The sequence below is a fragment of the Artemia sp. Qi Xiang Cuo genome, chromosome 11, assembly GCF_049724085.1.
Source record: "Artemia sp. Qi Xiang Cuo chromosome 11, ASM4972408v1, whole genome shotgun sequence".
In the NCBI taxonomy this organism is placed as follows: domain Eukaryota; kingdom Metazoa; phylum Arthropoda; class Branchiopoda; order Anostraca; family Artemiidae; genus Artemia; species Artemia sp. Qi Xiang Cuo.
Window position 1 is genome coordinate 8,538,605 of NC_142804.1, and position 14,643 is coordinate 8,553,247.

General features: G+C 36.5%; 1 protein-coding gene across 3 annotated transcripts in view; it reads left to right on the forward strand.

Moving 5' to 3' along the window:
• Nucleotides 1–14,643, forward strand: part of dnc (phosphodiesterase dunce) — a 562,555-nt gene that overhangs the window by 128,586 nt on the left and 419,326 nt on the right. The window contains exon 1 of one of the 3 annotated variants that reach the window (XM_089096266.1): nt 8,007–8,146. The exons of the other annotated variants lie outside the window; for them this stretch is intronic. Within the exon in view, the coding sequence (XP_088952392.1) occupies nt 8,052–8,146 (95 nt within the window). The 5' untranslated portion in view covers nt 8,007–8,051. Of the gene's footprint in view, nt 1–8,006; nt 8,147–14,643 lie in introns of those variants that run through there. 3 annotated transcript variants of the gene reach the window in all.

A 14,643-nucleotide genomic window follows, 5' to 3' on the forward strand; every position in this document is an offset into this window, starting at 1 on the left:
TGTTGTCCTCCCACCCCTGTATTTCTCAAAGTACCTTTTCGATATTCTCATTGAACAATGTTTTTTTTGTATTTATTGAAAAGAATTGAGAAACAAAATTACCATATTTTGAAAAATACATTTTTATCCCCCAAAAAATTTCAAGAATTGGCACCACTAAGATTTGAGACAGTTTCAGAGGGCGAAAACTGTTTATTACTTTAATGTCATTGGTTCTTTAAGTGTTCGATCATTAGAACAAAATTTCCCAACCTAATAGCAATGTTTTCCAACTCTGTTGAACTTTGGATACCAAAATTTTGAAGGTAGTATATCATATAATGATACTTTTCCTACGTTCTGTCGAAGTAATTTATTTTGGCTTCCCTAAGACAAAGCTTGGTCGTTTACTTTGCTTTGTTACAATGCAATATTGTGTTGTCTGGTTTTAGGTTTTAGTGGTTCTAGCCGAGTGGTTAGCGCGCTAGACTTAGAATCCTTTGTCAGACAGGCAAGGGTTGGTCCCTGGTTTTGCCATTTATTTACTTTGGAACTAGAGTCAGTGGCGTGACTCTGTAAGCTCAGCTGGAGTCAACCCAGCTCTAAATGGTGAAATATGGGTTTCATCTGCTGAAATCTGGGGAAGGTAAAAATGAAGGGTGTGCGAAAGCAAAGGATGGCTGGCCCCCAGCCCCCCCATTGCAATTCCTGGCTGAAGAGCCATAAACGGAGATTAGTCCATTATTTATTTACTTACTTTATTATATTGTAATATTTTAGTGGGTGAGAGGTCGCTCTCCAAACTAACCCTAGGCCTGTGATCTGATTAGAGTTATATTATATTAGAAATTCAAACACGCTGGTGAAAAAATCTGTCAATTCTTTTTCCTATTCATACTTGTTTTTGTTTTTGCTCTACCTAACTCCCCAAAGCTTTTAAGAGCTGAACTTTCCGTCCGAAATGATTCAAGGACTCCTAAGTTCCACTTATACACCCTTTGAACCCGTGGCAGCCCTGAGACAGGAAGTTTATGCACAAATTGAAAAGGACAAGTTCTGCATGCCTTAGGTCATTTGTAAAACGATTAGAACGCTGGGAAAGTTAAATAGATTTATTTCAACCGATATATTTTGAGAAAGATGGCAAAAACATAGGAGCCAAAACACTGCATTTATAAAAAACTAAATCTAGAAACTCTAGAATACTTATCTAAATTTGAGTTTTGATCCACATATGTGTGGGTTTCACATAGCAAAAGAATTTTTCAACACTTACTGCTAATCATGGTCAGTTGGTCTTTATGCTCACATTATTCTTGAGTCATACAGTGTCGGAAAGGCGCTTAAATTGTCTATAAATATTTGAAAACAGTCCCACACTTTCACATTTAGTCTGAAAATTTAGTCTAGAAATTTTCCTAGCATCAGCATTTTTTTTTTTTATTATTGTATTTTATTGTAAAAGTGATTTTAGTTTTACTCATTTTAGTCTTTGGTGAATCTGTTAATCAGTTTTCAGCCTTCAAACTTACAAAATTTATGTGCAATTAAGTTGAAGCAAAATGAAAAGTCTTAAAATCAGGCTTTTCATGCAAAGCCAGACATGGTCTTATGAACAACACTATCAAGGGGTATCAGAAAGGTTAGGGGCCAACTTTCCGGGCAAATGACACAATTGAAAAGCCTTTTAGAATTCCAGCTCAAACAATCTACCGCATGTTTGTTTTTCAACTAAATATAGATATTGGGGAGGGAGGAGGTAACACGGCGTCAAATCCAATAACGTCCACCAATCACACGTATTGCAGGTCTTTCCACAATTTTGCTTAAAAAAGGATCCAGCACGCCTTCTTTTCTGCCGAATAGATAGCGTTAGTTTGGCTAAGTTGGAGGTATTGTATGGTTAAGTTTGGCTAAGTTGGAGGTGATTCTGATGGGGGGGGGGTAGGGTATAGGGCGTCTAGGATATTAGGGTATATTCTGTTTACACCTTGCAAGTGGCAGCACGATTTTGTTTGAGCACTTAATCTTACTGTAACAAATGATTTTTTTCATTTGTTTCAGTGTTTGATTCGTTTTGTGTTGGTCATTTCGTCACTCCAGTTATCCGAAATCGGAGGATTCCAGTGCAGCTCGCACAGACCAATTACAGTAGCCCCGGTTCTATGTAGAAGTTTTGAAGTATTGGCTATTGATGAGATAAAGCAGGCGTGTTATACACCAAACAACCCGTTTTGGTTCAAAAAGGGTAGTAGTAAAGAGCATGTGCATCACCTCATTTGTATTATCCTCCTGAAGTGTGAGTGGACTGGTACAGTTGTCGTTACTCTTGGTTTAGATGTAAGTCAAATATACGACTCTTGTCTTCATGGCCAGCTGCTTTTGAGTGTTTATAATTGGTGTCCTTATAATTCGTCGTCCTTACTTTCCATAATTTGTATTGAAAACTCAAGTGAATGTTAAGATTAGCCTACAGAGTGGGACAACAATTTCCTCAGCTATCATCCTAGATTCAAAAGGGATCTTTAAAGGAGCTATTTCTTCACCACCTTTGTACAATAACAGTATAGTTGAAGCTCAGCAGTCAGCATATGATTAAACTTAGTTTTCCGTATATGGTCTATATCATTATGCAGCAAATATTTGGAATTTACGTTGTTCTTTTCCATGTTTTGAAGACAATTTTGGTGCAATGAGAGGTTTATACAAGAAACTTGGACTTCATTTCAAAGAGAGCAAAACTGAGTTTCTTGTTTTCAATTGTAAAGGAAGTAGTCTTCGCCCAGAAGTAAAACTATTTCAAAAGATAGTAAAGCCTTCACGTAGTATAGTGTATATTGGTCCACCTAGGGTTCTGATGTCAAGTTGACGCCCCGTCATCTGTAGGTTACTTTGCTAGAAAAGTCTGGAAAGCTTACAGTATGCACCAGTCTTCGAAAGCTTAGTGCCATCGATAAATTCGAGCCCAGCTGTTTTGGCGATACCTGCACCAGATGCACCAGCTCTCTTTTACCAGATCTTGGTCTCTTTTATCAGATACAAATATACATACGGGGTCTTATTGCCTTTTCTATTTTTCCGTCTCAATTGGAAGAGCGTCTGATTACAAATCCAATGAGCCCCCTCCGAAATTTATATAACCACACTTTCTGTAAAAACCCTCTATGTCCCCAGGGCATAACTTACAACCCTTGCCCTGAGGGCTGGGGGGATTATTTATCCTCAAAGACATAATATCCAGACCTTTCTGATAGGCTGAACAAAATACCTATATCAAAATTTTGATTGGAAGTATTTGGGGAAATGATAGGCGTGGAGGGGGGGGGGGTTGCCCTCTTATCACTTTTGACTAATAAAAAAGGACACTAGTCCTCTCAATTTCCAATGAAATGAGCCCTTTTTGAAGCTTCTACGACAAAACTTTCTATAAAAACCTTATGCCCCAAGGGCATAACTTACGATCCATATCCTTAGGGCTATGGAGGAGGGTTGTCATCCTCAACGATATAAGTTCCAAAGCTTTCAGCTATGCTGAATAAAATGGCCTTATAAAAGTGTTGATAGGAACTTTTCGGGAAAATGATGGGCGTGGGGGGATCCCTCCGATTAATTTTAACTAATAAAAAGGGCAATAGCCCTTTCAATTTTAAATCGAATGAGCCCTTTTTGAGGTTTTTACGACAACACTTTCTATGAAAACATTATATGCACCCAGTGCATAACTTGCAACATTAGCCCTGAGGGTTGTGAGGGGGTTGTCATACTCAAAAACATAATGTCCGGACCGTTTAACTACGTTCAACAAAATGGCTATATCAAAATGTTGATCGGAAGTGTTTGGGGAAATAATGGGCGTGGGAGGTTGGGGCATTCGCCCTCCGATCGCTTTCGACTATTATTAAGGGCACTAGCCCTCTCAATTCTCAATTGAATGAGTCCTTTTTTACGTTTCTACGACAACGCTGGCAAAGACCTAATTTCCAGAACTTTCAAGGAGGGGGCACCCCCCCTTCATATACGTATAATTTTCTGTTCGTTTTAAGTTTTAGTGCTGCTCCTTACTTTCAGTTGAAAAACGTGTTTTTATTTAATTTCTGACGTATTTTAAATATTGCCAGGAAATCTGGCCCCACCTCCACGGATAAACCCCTTCCCCACGGAATTATTCTCCAGACAATTCGATCCCGGTGAAAATTTACCCCGGACAATTACTCTTGACCACTCCGAGCGTAAAACTGAGACGGAAAAGAGAAAGAAAAACATAAAAAAATTGTATAAGAATTCTGGCAAATTCCCTCAGTGCATAATTTCCCCTGACAAGTTCACTCCCTGAAAAATTCCCTCCCCATAGAAAATTCCTCTGTAGAAAATCTCCCACCAGAAAATTTGCCCCCCCCTCCGAAAATGTATGCATACATCCCAACAAAAAATACTATGCGCAAACAATGGGCAAATTTATAGCTTAAAGACCTATCCCCTGGCGCTGTGGGGGTCATGTTATACCCACAGGCATAGTTATTGGGCCTTTCAACTATGATGAAAAAAATGGCTATCTCAAAATTTAGATCGGACAATTTTTAATAAAAAGGGGCAGGGGAGGGGGCCTAGTTGCCCTCCAATTTTTTGGTCACTTAAAAAGGGCACTAGAACTTTCAATTTCTGTTCAAATGAGCCCTCTCACAATATTTTAGGATAACTGGGTCGATACGATTACCCCTGGGGGAAAAAAACAAATAAACACGCATCCGTCATCTTTCTTCTGGCCAAAACATGCAAAATTCCCCATTTTTGCAGACATAAACTAAAAACCACAACAATAGGGTTTTCTGATACACTGAATCTGATGGTGTTATTTTTTTTAAGATCTCCTGACTTTTTAGGGATGTTTCCCCTTTTTTTCGAAAATCAGAAGAAAAAAATTTCTGGCCCGTAACCTCTGATTGATAAAACTAAACTTAATGAAATTTATATATTTCATATAAATCAGTATAAAAAGGCGGTTCTTTTGATATATCTATTGGTATCAAAATTCCTTTTTTTAAAGTTTCTGCTACTATTAAGCCGGGTCGTTCCTTGCTTACATTTCGTTACTGTTTGAAACTGTTTAAAAAGTATACAAACTTCGTTGGCTAATAGCTTTCAATAAGCAACTTTAAAACTAACAATGTTTTCCAATTTTTGAATCAGCGTAATGATATATATTGTGTTGCATTTATTGTAAGAAAACCTTTGTTTTTATAGTTTCAGTTTCTATTGACATGGGCCGTTCTTTCCTTACAGTTTGTTACTTCCAACTGGCGATCCAAAGCTCTCTTATATTTAAGAAAGGCTACCACTCCCTCCTTTAATCTTCAATTTTGAAATCCAACTTGGAAATAATCAAGTTGGTAATACTCGTATACTTTGACACCCGACAGGGGGGCTAAGGGCAAACCCCTTAGAAACCAAAAAAAAAACATTAAAGAACCGCAGAGAAATGAGAAATGGGAAATATTCTCCAGTATATCTCAGTAAAAACAAAGCTGCTGGGATCACTTGGCCCCTAACTCCACCTCCTACTCGTTGATAACGAGTAGGGGTGCTATAGTCGCTTATTAGTGATTTTTATATGATAGTTCTTTTTGTTGTTTTTAGGCTTAGTTAGGGTAGTATTCTTCTGTACAAGCCTAGCTTCTGGATTTTTTTTTTTTTTGTTTGATGAATAAACCCAAATTTAACAAAAAAAAAAAAAAAAAAAAAAAATTTTTCGCGGTGCCTATTATGTTTCCTAAGCCTCTCCCTCTATTTTGACTGAAGCAAAGGAAGGTTCTCTTTTACATTACACTTCAAATATTTCTGCAAAAAGAGGGGAGCTATCAGCCCATAGCACCGTTCAAAAGTTCAAGCAGCTTAGTTTAAAAGTATTAAAAAATAAAGTTGGAGATTCAATTTTAGTCCTATCCCCTCCCTGTCTCTCCTTCTATATTTAGCAGAAAGCTCACTGAAAGTCAAGAAAAGTCCAGAACATTAAGAAACACTTTTGAGACTTCAAGTAACGCCAATGGTGCCAGCTTATGAAAGTATTAGGGGGGGGGGTAGTAACTCCTCTTCCGTAGCAGCTGATGCAGAAATATACACTACTTTAGTTAATTTATGAACTTCATGGGAATAGGCCTAGTTAAATAGAGATATAAATAAATGACCATTTATTTTGTTTCGACAAAAAGACATAGAAAGATTACATTTCTTTAATTCCATGATAAAAAAAAAATGTGCTTCAATTTCATTGGTTTACAACAGTGGCATATTTTCATATACTAATCCAAGAATTCCTACATTCCAGGGAGAGACACATTCTAGCCTATTCAAAGTCTCATTGGTTTTTAAACTTTCGGTTTAGAATTTTGTACCTGGAAAAATGAACGAATATTTAGGGTGATTTAATTGCAGCCTTTGTGCAAATTTAAGCTAATAAAACAAACGAACAATTTTTTAGTCACAAGATTCTCTACAAGTAGTGTCTCTGTTTCTCTATGTTATCTCTCTTTGCTGTTTTCTTAATTGTACATGTGAACCAAAATCAATAAAAAAAAAAACAACTAAGTTTCAAGGAATCATTACAAAACGAAGAATTAGCTCAAATACGCAAGGTGATTAATAGCTAAATATGACGTTTTTTGTCACAAATATTCTTTTTCTGCATTTCGATTCTGCGGATTAAGCTTAACCAACCATTGACAAAAATGGTTTAAGTATCGCTCTTTATTGTCAAAGATTTCCTTTTTTATTTTATAGTTTTCAAAGAATCATTACAAATAAAAGTTTTAGATCAAATACGTAAGGCAATTAGCTCGTATAGTTCTATATGACCCATTATTTCGCTCACAAATATTCTAATTCCGCCTTTTAATTCTACTGATTTTTTTTTACCTTCAACTTCTATTACAATCTGAATTTTGATAAAAATGCACAAGTTTCCTTTTCCTATGGCAGCTTTCCAAGCTTCCTATGGCGCCCGAGTGCCGTCACAGCTTTTACCGCATACATTCTGATAAACAGGATTTTCAATCTTTGTTGAAGTTCAAAACTTCTTGGCTCAATTAACACCACCCCGTGCCCCCCTTTGAATAGGACAGAAAAGTTTATGAAAAAATACTTGGTACTTACGTGTTATACTGACTACACCAAAGATTTAAAGTTAGGTTAACCAAGGTATATGAAATATAGCAAAATAGGATGAAAATATAATACTTTCGAAACAAAATTATGGAAACTACAACAGAGAATTATGGAAAACAGGCCGCCCAGAAAATATTATATTAAATACGTAACCCAAGGCCGTATCCAGGGGGGTTAGGAGGTTTAACCCCCCACCCCCCACCCCCCACAAAAAAATATTTGTCCGACTCGTAAAAACGTAACGAAAATGACTATAAACTATTTTTTTATGTGGTTTTTTAGGTTTTATGTGTAAGGCCCCCCCCCGAAAAAAAATCCTTTTGTAGCCTCCCCCCCCCACATAAGAAAATCCTGAATACGACCTTGACCTAACCTAACCTAACGATTTTTATATATTAAATATTTAATTAAATTATACCTGCATAGAAACCGTTTATCTTGCTCAAGCTAAGCTGATTATCTCCGAGTGGATGTGGAAAACCGGTTCCTTTACAGATCAAGAACAATGTGTTGTCGCTATAACACGTAAATACAGAATTTTTAATATATTAACTCTGTTGGCAATAATTTGTAAAATAAATTCAAAATTCATTCTGAAATAATGCCCAGAAATCACCTCGGAAATCTTTTCTCGCAACCCAATGTGTGCTTGCACCCTTGGTCGAGACTTTGTTGCACTGAGTAGTCAAAAATGGTTATTAAATTCTTTGTAGAGACCAGAAGCACAAATAAGTCTTCAAGTACTTATGATTTGCTCATCCATACAATGGTCCAGCCATTTACGGTCATAATTATGCACAAGCTAACTGAACCAGCAAATACTACAAGACTGCCAAAGTTTCAGTCACACAATTGCGCATAGCTGTTTTTTTCAATGATCATTTTGGGCGCTGATCTCTCCTGAGATTAGTTTTATGTATTTGATCTTTAAATCTTATTTTGATATGAATAGAAAAGTTGTTGTAAGTACATCAATTAGGAGTACGACATACGCTTATAGTTATACTCGGTAAGTACTTTCGTTTCCAGTGTTTGTATTGTTTCATTTATGCGTATATTTGCCTATGGATGTAAATGATTTTGGTGGATTTAATTAATTTTAATCCATTTCCTGTCGTCCAATTGGTTCCAACCTTTTTAAGCAATCTTAAAACTCTATGATCTTTCCTTTTTAGATTTTCACAGCTTTGTTGCCGCTTATAATACTATTATAGACGTCTCTTCTTTGATTTGAGAGGGGGAACGAATTTTATAAATAGGGACCAAGGAAAATTGTTTCTGTCTTTTGATGGTACCAAACAGGTGACATTCACGAGCCGAATCTTAAAGGATGTTCCGTACAGAATGATACGCGACTAAAGGATTAAAATAAGATTTAACGGAATACGGAATCTGAATACTCTGGGAGCTATTGAGTTAAATCTTTGACCAATCAGATACAAAAAATGAAATGTTATTTATGTACTCTACCGCCAACACTCGAGAAGTGAAGTTAGGTTAATCCTAATGAAAAATGCTAAAACCTGATGAAATTATAATACTTTAGAAACAAATTTGGGTTACAATTTTGAAGGTTAGGGGGGGGGGGTAAGCTACCCCCCCCCCTAATTTGTAAATATATAGCCCAAATTATATAATTCCAATGTATTCTGTCACCCGCCACCGATTTTCCACTGAGTGTAAGCTAATTGTTTCTTAATACAGACAGATAAAACCGGTTTGTTCTCGAGTTTTACGCAGCGTAAAATTGAGTGTTGGTGGTATAATACATAAGTACCAATGAAATAAATCTCAGGGACTCTGGATGGGTACCGGAGAGTTGAAGATGTACAGAAAAGAATTTAAGGCTTTCAAGATCAAGTAACGGTTTGATTACTTCACGGTTTGTCTCCTAGACAAGATTTATGACGGATTATAAGCATTATAAATGGGTTTAAGAAAAGAAGGAAAAGTCAATTCCCTGTAATAGGGCAGAAAAAATACATATCCGAATTAAGCTAAGAAAGAGGACTCTCACATTCGGCCCAAAAATGATATGTTAAAGCTATCTTCAACTACCAAAGTGCTTCTGCACATGTTTATCTGAATCAAATCAATATGGGCTTAAAAGATAAATATTTATCAAGAAGAATGCCTAAGAAAGGGCCACGGCAGTCCTTCGATCTACTGATAGCGTCTTTTGATAGGAAAATTCAGATAGTCGAGGAAAAACCTGAGATAGCAAGAGAGATAGCATAAAGCCAGAGTAAAACTCTTAAAAAGATCCCAACTAAATTTCTAAGAGCCTCAATACCTCCTCTATTGAAAGCAGCAAGGGTGCTATTAGGGGTAAAAACAAGAGGAGTATTCAAAGCAGGCAAACTACGATTATGGGCACATGGAAAAGTAGGAAAGTATAGACAACAAAAATAAAAGGGTTCCTCACTTGTTCCTGCGAAACTTAGGTCATTTGCTTCAATTAGAAATAGTAATGGCCCTGGAATTGATCCTTGAGAAACACCTTGCTCTACTTTTGACGGTTAATAGGAAGTCAGACCAAGAGAGATTATTCTACCCGATATGTAACACTTCAACCTAAGAAATGTACTGCATCTTATGCATCTTATGCATCTTATGAGAAAGTTTAGAAAGAATTCTGTGAGTTAACGAATCCAAGCTTTACCAGCATCTAGGAATTCAGAAAAATACTCAGCTGAATGACTAGCTTGAAGGCAAGATTGAAAACTATAAAAAAACATCTTCAGAAGCTAGGAAACTATTAAAACAATAGCATCCCCTTTTCAAGAAATTTGCTAGAAATACACCTCAGAGACATTTAACAGAGGAAAACAAAGATCATATTTATTAGATCTATATTTCTAACGTAATATCCACTTATAATAACTGTTCTAAAAGAGCTACATTAACTTTTAAAAATACAAGCATACGAGATGCATTTCTACAAAATGTGCACTCTATTATTCCAAGAATATCTGGCTCAAATTTCAAGGTACTTCAAGGTAGTTTCTGGCTTAGAACGGATTATGGCCTGGTTTGCAGTGCTGCAAGCTATTAGTTTCAGGCCATTGGAGAAGTACTACCACCTGTCCTGAAGGTCAGTAAAATGGTGTTTACGTTTGTTTACGAGACAGTGTGGTCTCAGGTGGATTCTTCCCTGTGCTACTAGCTAACCATGCATATAGCTGCCAATTATATTATTGCCGTGACTAATGGAGTATGATTTATAACTTGAGACATTACCATTCGTATGAAAAAAAGTAACAATATACTGAACCGACAGAAAATCAGTTCTGGCATGTAAACGCTGGGGGAGAACTTAGGCACTTCGGCCTCCCAAAGTGTCTGGTTCATTGGGATCTCCCAGCATTTTTTTTTACTGATGTTCACCTGTAAGGAGTCGAAAAAGATTTCATGCCATTCCCCCAACTTTAAGGTAATGTAATATCAATTCCCATGTACATATTTGAACGACTTGCTTAAACATTAACAGTTACATTTTCTACAGAGTTGTCAGCTTTCCATGGCTTGAAAATCATCTGGCTTATTATGCTAGTCTATTTTGCAATAAGCTTGCATGGATTAAGCTCCCAAACACGTTCAGTAGCAAAATTTCCCCAATTCTATTGCAGATGTTTACCCACGAAATTGAGTCGATTTCCATTTTTGAACTGAAGCACTTTTAGGTTTTAGTCTTATCAAATAAAAAACAAGGCCGTATCCAGGGTGGTGGTCCGGGGGTTTGAACCCCTCCCCCCCTCAAATGTTTGTCTGACTCCTAAAAACGTAACAAAAATGGACATAAACAGATTTTGTATGCGTTTTTTTAGGTTTTTGGTGTAACCCCCCCCCCCAACAAAAAAAAAATGGAGTAAAACCCCCTCCGAAAAAAATCCTGGGTACATTCTTGTAAAAAACAAGTTTTTTTTAACTAAAAGTAAGGAGTGATATTAAAACTTTAAACGGACAGAAATTATTCCGTATATAAAAAGGACTGTCCCCTCCTCAACGCTCCGCTCTTTACGCTAAAGTTTTTTCTGACTTTAAAAACTAGAGTTGCGACAAATAGTCAAACTTTAGCGTAAAGAGCGAGGCGTTGACGAGGGGACAGCCGCTTTAATATACGGAATAATTTCTGTTCGTTTTAAGTTTTAATGTCGATCCTTATTTTCAGTTAAAAAAAAACTTGTTTTTTTTTCATATAATTTCTGAACCTTCATTCAACTAATGCAGGTTCAAATTTGGCTCACCGTACATGAAAAATCAAAACGAAATTGGCTTATGGATTTTGGCAAAACTAGTCCGTGGAAATTTGATCCCACGTAAAGTGCAAATTCCCTCCTTACAGATTCATTCTCACTGAAAATCCCCCCCCCTTTTAAATTTCTTGCGGACAGTTCAGCCTGAAAAATTCTCCGTAGCAAACTTACATTTGAAAAATACTTTAATTTCTAATCGATATTCTCGATCGCTCCGGAAATGCCCCCTTCTGTGGTAATTTTTTCCTGGAAATCAAAACACGGGGTAAATAGCCCCTGGATAATTCCCTCGGAACATCTTCAAGTGCAAAATTGAGTTGGCAAAGATAATGCAAGATAATTAACAAGAACTTCGTATAGGAAATCTGTCAAATCTCCCCACTGTAAAATTTCCCTGGAAAATTCACAACCTCAGAAATTTCCCACCCTAGGGAATATTCTCCCCATGGAAACCCACACCAAGCACAAAATCCCCCCCTTCGAAAAATGTCTGTATACTTCCCAAAAACAAATACTATCCGTTAACAATGGGCAAATATGGTAACCTGCAGGCCTCGCCCCACGGGCTCTGGGGGGGCTATTTTGCCCTTAAAGACATAGTTATTGAATCTTTCAACTATACTGAACAAAATGGCTATCAAAATTTTGATAAGATAACTTTGGAAAAAAGGGGCATGGGAGGGGGCCAATTGCCCTCCAATCTTTTTGGTAACTTAAAAAGGGCACTAACATTTTTTATTTTTGTTTGAATGAACCCTCTCCCAATATTTTATGATCGTTATTCCGATAAGACCACCCCTGGTAAAGAAAACAAAAAACAACAACAAATAGACACGCATTCGTGATCTTTCTTCTGGCAAAAATAGCAGAATTCTACATTTTTGCAGATAGGAGCTTGAAACTTCTACAGTAGGGTTCTCTGGTACGCTGAATTTGATTGTGAGATTTTCATTTGGATCCCTTGAGTTTTAGGGGATGTTTCACGCCTTTTTCGAAAATCAGGTGAATATTCTCAGTCTCGTAGCTTTCTATGAGTAACACAAAACTTAATGAATTTTTTTATATGTTTATTGGTGTCAAAATTCCGTTTTTTTAGAGTTTCGCTTACTATTGAGCCGAGTCGCTCCTAACTTACGGTTCGTTACCACGAACTATTTCATTGATTTGCTACTTAGATAATTTCGGAGACCACACTGCCTTTCCATGACGATAAAATAAAAGTTCAAAATAGGGATAAAATTCTTTTTAATAGACAGTGTATAATAAATTTCACAAGAAATACCAGATATTTCGGTCACATATACAGTGACCGTCATCAGTAGTAAAGTATTACTACTGATGACGGTCACTGTATATGTGACAGAAATATCTGGTATTTTTTGTGAAACTTATTATACACTGTCTATTAAAAAGGATTTTATCCCTATTTTGAACTTTTATTTTATTGATTTGCTACTAGTGTTTATTTGCAGCATTCACAGCATCCAGAATAGGGATACCACTTGGCAAGAATACAGATGTATCTGAGACCCCCATAAGTTCATAAAACCTAATAAAATGTGCCAAAAATGGAACTTAATTTAAACGGTATAAGATTAAGTTTTTGCCCTTCGTCTCCTGCAAGCAAGCTGTTGGCTGTCACCCCCCCCCTCCCTCCTTTAGAGAAACACTGAAATGATATTTCTGCTCAGAAAGAACTGAATTTCTTTCTTTTCTTCATTTTAGATTCACAAGGTATCCTGTTATAATTTCTTACTCATTTTGTAAGAAATGTATTTGCCAGATAGGGACGTAGAGAGGAATTAGCTTTTCGCAGGGGGATCCAATAATAAGTACAAACAAATTTCATTTCATGATTTGAATAAGAAATGCCATAAAAGTCTAGACAGTGCGAGATTCCGGGAAGGGCCTGGCCTCCGAGGCACCCCATTTCTAGGTATGTTGTTGCTATAAGGTAAAGGCTGCATCCAGGGGGATAAGGGGGTTTGACCCCCCCCCCCAAAAAAACAAAACAACAAAAACAACAAATAGTCTGTATCGTAAAAACATAACACAAATTCATATAAACAAATTTTGATGTATTTAAAAACAAAATTGACCCCCCCCCCCCAACTTGGAAAAAAATCACTCTCCCGTAACCCGGGAAAAAATCACCCCCCCTCCCGAACAAAATTATGGATATGGCCCTGTGCAATGTATTTACAGAGTTTGATGCAATTTGACATAATTTCCATATTTGATTAGTAACCGTGTTGATCCTTAATCAGCATTGTTAAACGTGGATTATGACATAAGAATGACATAAAGGTAATACTTGTCAAGTGCAATATTTTTACAGCTCTTAACTCCTTTTAAGGCTTAACTCACCTGTAGTATGGCATTTACAAAAAAGTAAGTAATGATATCCAAAGTCGGCATTATAGTACTCCAGCTAAATGGTTAACGTCACCTTAAAATAACTAACACTCCAGTAAAGTTTATATTGAAGCTCCTTTGACAGGTATTTTCAATAAAAGTGGAAAAAAATGTCATACAGAATATTTTATACAGAGACGTCATTTCCTAATTTTGAGAAGGGGAAGGGGGTCAGCACCTTCTTGCAAAAAAAAAACTAAAGAATAAAAAAAAATTATTGATGTTTACCTTATTTCAGAGAATGCTTCAGTTTTGGGGACTTTTTTTGTATCGTGGGATGCGCCTGGCTGCACCGCCGTATCTAATTTAGGATGCGAGGCTAGTCATTGATTCCGTTGAGTCGGGTTGTGTCTTTCTTTTTATTTGGATACACAATGACACCATTTCTGTTTTTTGAGGAGGGGGGGGATTCAACACCTTCTTGTTAAAATATCTAAAGTGTAGAAAATTATTTCAAAGAACTACTTTACTTTACTTTTGGTTATTTTTTTATCTTGGGGGACGCCAGGCTTCACTGGTATAGCTAATTTGGGACGCAAGAAAAGTAAGTTTTTTATTGTTTTAAAAAATAAAGTTGCGAGACAGAGTCAAACTTAAGCGTAAAGAGCAAGGTGTTTTTTTACTTGTCTTTTTATTTAATTTCAAAACGTTTTTGAATTATGCGGCTTTGATTTTGGCTCAGCATAGGCTACATGAATAATTAAAACGAAATTTGCATGTTAAATTTACTTTTTGTTTTGGCTAAATGGCTTTCTCGAAATTTTATTCTGATGTAACTTACGAATTAACTTACGTAACGAACTTCTATATTCGTATATTTTTATTACGTATATTA